We start from the raw sequence: 4,577 nt of genomic DNA on the forward strand, positions 1-4,577 counted from the left end.
TTAACTACAGAGAAAAGCTTCTGGTACAGCTGGCACACTTCTCAAGTTGAGAGAGTGACCTCTTCTTTTTACGTGAAAAGCAAGGTTGAATGCGTTTTGGGCCATTTGCTGGCCACAACAATTTTGAAAGAGACTGCCATCACAAAGAACCCATAACAAGTTAACAACCTTGGCTTTCACATCCACCATCAAAATCATATAAAAATCAACTACTACTCTCTTTCCTTCACGCAAACAGAGGCAAAACAAATTTTAAAGGGAGACCTCCAATTCTTCAAAGAGCTCTATAACCCTTTTCTTTAGACAAAAACACCCCTACTTCTTATGTAAAATGATAAACATGTCCCTTATAGGTACATTTTGAAATACTATCAGATTATTGGTGGGTCCTTTGAATGCAAGATTGATATAACTTTTGTGCTATGTCATCTCCATGATGGGGGCAACCCATCATGCCTGTGGGACCCACTCATGAGTGCCGTTGATATCTACAGTCCCTTCCTATGATAATGACACACTTTTCTTTACAACCGTTGGTCGTGAAAGTGGCGTTGAACCTAAAGTTGCAACTCTGCAAAAGCTTTTTGTCTTCCACAAAAAACCAAAACTCTATTTTGGTATTCCCTTCCATCAGTCAAAAATCAATAATCAAAATCGACAAGTAGAACTAACAAAAAGAAAAGCCTAAATCTATATTCCATTTACAGCCAACTATTCTGTTTACATACCCCCCCCTGTTTACAAACACTTGTTCAAGAATATGTTATCCCATACTAAAAAACAACAACGATAAAGTAGAGAGAGAGATATCAGACTACGTTTCCATCATGGCTGGCAACAAGTTCAACCGCACTCCCATCTTCCAAACTTGCCACATTTGCCCCATTTGCCCCATTTGCCCCTCTAACAATTTCTTTATTCCTTTGAACTCCTTTCCCAAAATACCCTCCCAAATATTTCTCCCCCCAATCCCAAAGATGCAAAACAATATAAGTCCCAATACCCCCAATCAATCCATACGCAATTGAATAAGTCAACGGCATTACAAGCAGAGTAATGAACGCCGGGATAGCCTCCCTCATATCATCCCAACTAATCTCCACCACAGATCTCATCATCAAAACCCCCACCAAGATCAACGGTGGCCCCACTGCCCACGCAGGTATAGAAGCCAAAAGAGGCGTAAAAAAGAAAGCCAAAAAGAAATACCCTGACACCGTTAACGCCGTTATCCCCGTCCGTCCCCCTTCTCTTATACCCGTCGCAGATTCAATAAACGTCGTTACCGGAGACGTTCCTAATAACGATCCAACTACAATCGCTGTAGCATCACTCATGAACGCGAAATATTGCCCTTCAAAATCTCCTTTCTCGTCTGTAAATCCCGCGAAACGAGCCATTGAATAAAGCGTACCGGTCGTATCGAGTATGTCCACGTATAAAAATGTTACTAGTGCTTCCCAAAAATGCCCTTTTCCGATACCCGAGAAACTCAATGCCCCGGCTGTAGACTCAATCCGATGCACGTCAACCACCTTTTTAAAATACCGGTACGTTTCGTTTCCCGTTTCGGTATCAGGAAAAGCCGTTACGCTAGTGTTTCGGAACCAGGACACAACTGTAACAAATACTATGCCATAGATCATAGCCCCCTTGATGTTTTTAACTAGGCAATAAGCTATGATCACAAATCCTACTATGCCTAGCCAAAAGGTGGGGCTCTCCATACGGTTATTGAGGCAAAAAATCGCGCCGGAGACGGTCCCGCCGGGAAGTAGGGTTACGGTGCCGTTCGCCGCCGTTACAACGGGGGCGAGTGAGGCAAGTGACGAGCGTGGGCAGGCCCCGAGAGTGACTAGGGTTGATGAACTATAGCCTACGAGTCCGATACCCTGGTTGTTCTGGAGTCCTATAAAGGCTAGGAAGAGTCCGATTCCAACCGAGGAGGAGATCCGAACGGGTTTCGGGACGAGTTTCGCGAGTTTGGCTCGGAATCCGATTGCCGAGATGAAGAGAAAGATGAGACCTTCGATGAAGACCGCTGCGAGAGCGGTCTTATATGGGACGTTACCGGACCCATGGAATCCGACAACTGTGTAGGCAAAATAAGCATTGGTTCCCATTCCTGGAGCGAGAGCTAATGGAAGGTTAGCAAACGCACCCATGATGAAAGATCCGATTAGAGAAGATGCGACGGTGGCAACGATGAGATCTTTTTTGGTTTTTCCAAGACAGGCTGTGTAACCTGGGTTGATTGGTGGGAACTTACACGTGACGTCTGGGGTGATGATGTGGCCGCCGAGGGAAGAACAGTTGGAGAGTGGAGTTGTATCAGAGATAGAACAGAGGGGAACACAATCGGAGACCGAGCAGGGTCCACCTGAATCCGTTAAGATGCTTGCGTTAACCGCGAGTATGTAAGCCATGGTTAGGAACGTTGCGGTCCCGGCCCGGAGCTCGGTCGTGAAAGTACTGCGTCGTTCAGCTAGTTTGAATCGTTTACCGAGTCGAGAGGATGCGACTACTGAGTTGAGCTGGTTGATTGACGAGTTCCATCGGGTGGAAAGGGTGGAAGAAGACGAATCGGAAGCCATGTTTTTTTTTTTAAAAAAAAAAGGTTTTGAGCCTTCTTGTCTTCTCAGGATTGCTGTTGTTTTGGGGTGGTTTTATTTGGGAGGTAAGAGGGTGTGAATACAAAATGGGGAAGGAGATTTATTATTTGCTTCCTTTTTTGTTTTCATACCGTAGAGAGAGTTTAGATTCCTTAATTGTTGGGATCTTTTGAAAAGCGTGGTGAATGAAAAAAGAAAGACTCTTATTCGCGGAATTCACATTTTTTTCATGTTTGTTTCTCTTTTTGCGCTCTCTCTATTGGGTTTTGACTGGTAAGAGAGTTTGGGTGGTTTACGGGACCTCTCCAAAGTCTGGTTACGTCTTATTCATCCAATTGACGAAAATTGCAACATTTCGGTTCGCTAAAAATTTGAATCGTTAAGTCAATTTTGGTGGGTCGCGCCGATCATCGTTACAAAACTCAAATTGTTCGAAACCGATATTTAGCTCCAGTTAGCCCTTCTTTCCCTGGCCACCCCTCGTTGTGTAAAAAGAGTAGTCATATATATACACTAGAGGGGGTGGCCCTAGGAAGAAAACGGGGCGAATATATCACCACTCTTTTTATAAGTATACTGAATTTGCCATGCAATTTTGGGAAGTTTTGGAGAAAGGCATTTCGTGGTTGGCTGTTGCATGAGAGATCAGGTGAGCAACGACGTGATGAATTAAATGAATAAGACAAAACCTGGGTGGAAATCTGGGTGAATAGGGTGTTCTTGAATTTGATTTGGACCTCGTAGAACCATAGAAACATACAAAAACTTATTCAAATGACAAGTTCTGAGAATAAGCACAAATATACCCTCATAAGACATCACATAAGCAAGACAACCATCTATAATGCTTTAAGAACAACGAAACCGCTAGTGGTCGCGCATGTCTGATAATTCAGTGCATAACACATGATGTCCTCAAAAGTGAACGGGGTGTGTCGTCTGCAAGGTTTTAAATTTCGGTTTTGGAGGTAATTTCAGTCCTATTGAAACCGAAATTTTAGCCGAAACCTAAAAGTAGGCAACGGGCACCTGAAATGCCATTTTTTGGGCTGAAATTTCAGCTAAAATTATGTAAAGAAATTAAAAATTAATATTCTAACTTAAATTTTGTCAAAATTTCAAAATTACGAAAATTTTGATCAGAATTTCGACCGAAATCTTGTAAATTTCAGCAATTTCGATTTCGGACCTCACCAAAATCCAAAATTTCAGTCTGAAATTTAAAACCTTGGTCTGGATCCAAAGGATCTTAACACTAATGAACAGGATTTGAGCACAACAGCTTGATCCGATCGTGCCCCTATTGGATCTATTTCCTAAGGTCCTAAATTATTTCACAATATCCAATGGGAAGTCCTAGACCCAAGTTAATAACATACGTTTCATATTTTCAGTCACTATGCCTATTCATAAGGGTTTTTTCTCGCTTTTAGTTTGATGAAAATTATCCACCCTCTCTCCCACTTTTCTTCCCACACTACAGTGTAAATAGGACCTAAGACACTCCGATGGACAATCCGATTCAAAATAGATCGTGAACTAGGCACAGAAAGTAAGATTCTAACAGCACGAGAACTCGGCAAAGTTAAGGGGTCAACTCGTCTGAGTTAATAATGATTTGACACACAAAATTATTCTCACACAGGCGAGTCAAAAGTACTTTTCACGTTGGAAGTGCAAAATCCGGAGAACTCAATCTATGTAAACATGAGTGGACTCGGGCAAGTCCAAGATTGAGTTGTAGAGTTTTCAACACTGTAATTTGCAAATCGGTATGCCATGGAGCAAACCAGGTAAAATCCTCCGAAAACATTTCATGTCTCTCTAGTGGGATCACATGCTGCCCGTTAAAATCACAACCCGTCTTGCACACGTAAGCTGAGCGGGCCTCTGTCCCTCTCTCTCTCTCTCTCTCTCTGATTTGATTGGGTTGATTTTTTGCTCTTGAATTTGCAGCGATATGAT

At 42.6% G+C, this 4,577-nt stretch overlaps 1 protein-coding gene across 1 annotated transcript; it reads right to left on the minus strand.

The window, feature by feature from the left end:
• Nucleotides 1–668: 668 nt before the first annotated feature.
• On the minus strand, nucleotides 669–2,869 carry AZG1 (AZA-guanine resistant1). The gene has a single exon (XM_077383040.1). The coding sequence runs from the start codon at nucleotides 2,592–2,594 to the stop codon at nucleotides 810–812; it is 1,785 nt and encodes a 594-aa protein (XP_077239155.1). The 5' UTR covers nucleotides 2,595–2,869; the 3' UTR covers nucleotides 669–809.
• Between the last annotated feature and the right edge of the window lie 1,708 nt (nucleotides 2,870–4,577).

This window comes from Tasmannia lanceolata, unplaced genomic scaffold (genome assembly GCF_043159265.1).
Source record: "Tasmannia lanceolata isolate RefF3 unplaced genomic scaffold, GAP_Taslan_0.1 ptg000006l, whole genome shotgun sequence".
Classification (NCBI taxonomy): domain Eukaryota; kingdom Viridiplantae; phylum Streptophyta; class Magnoliopsida; order Canellales; family Winteraceae; genus Tasmannia; species Tasmannia lanceolata.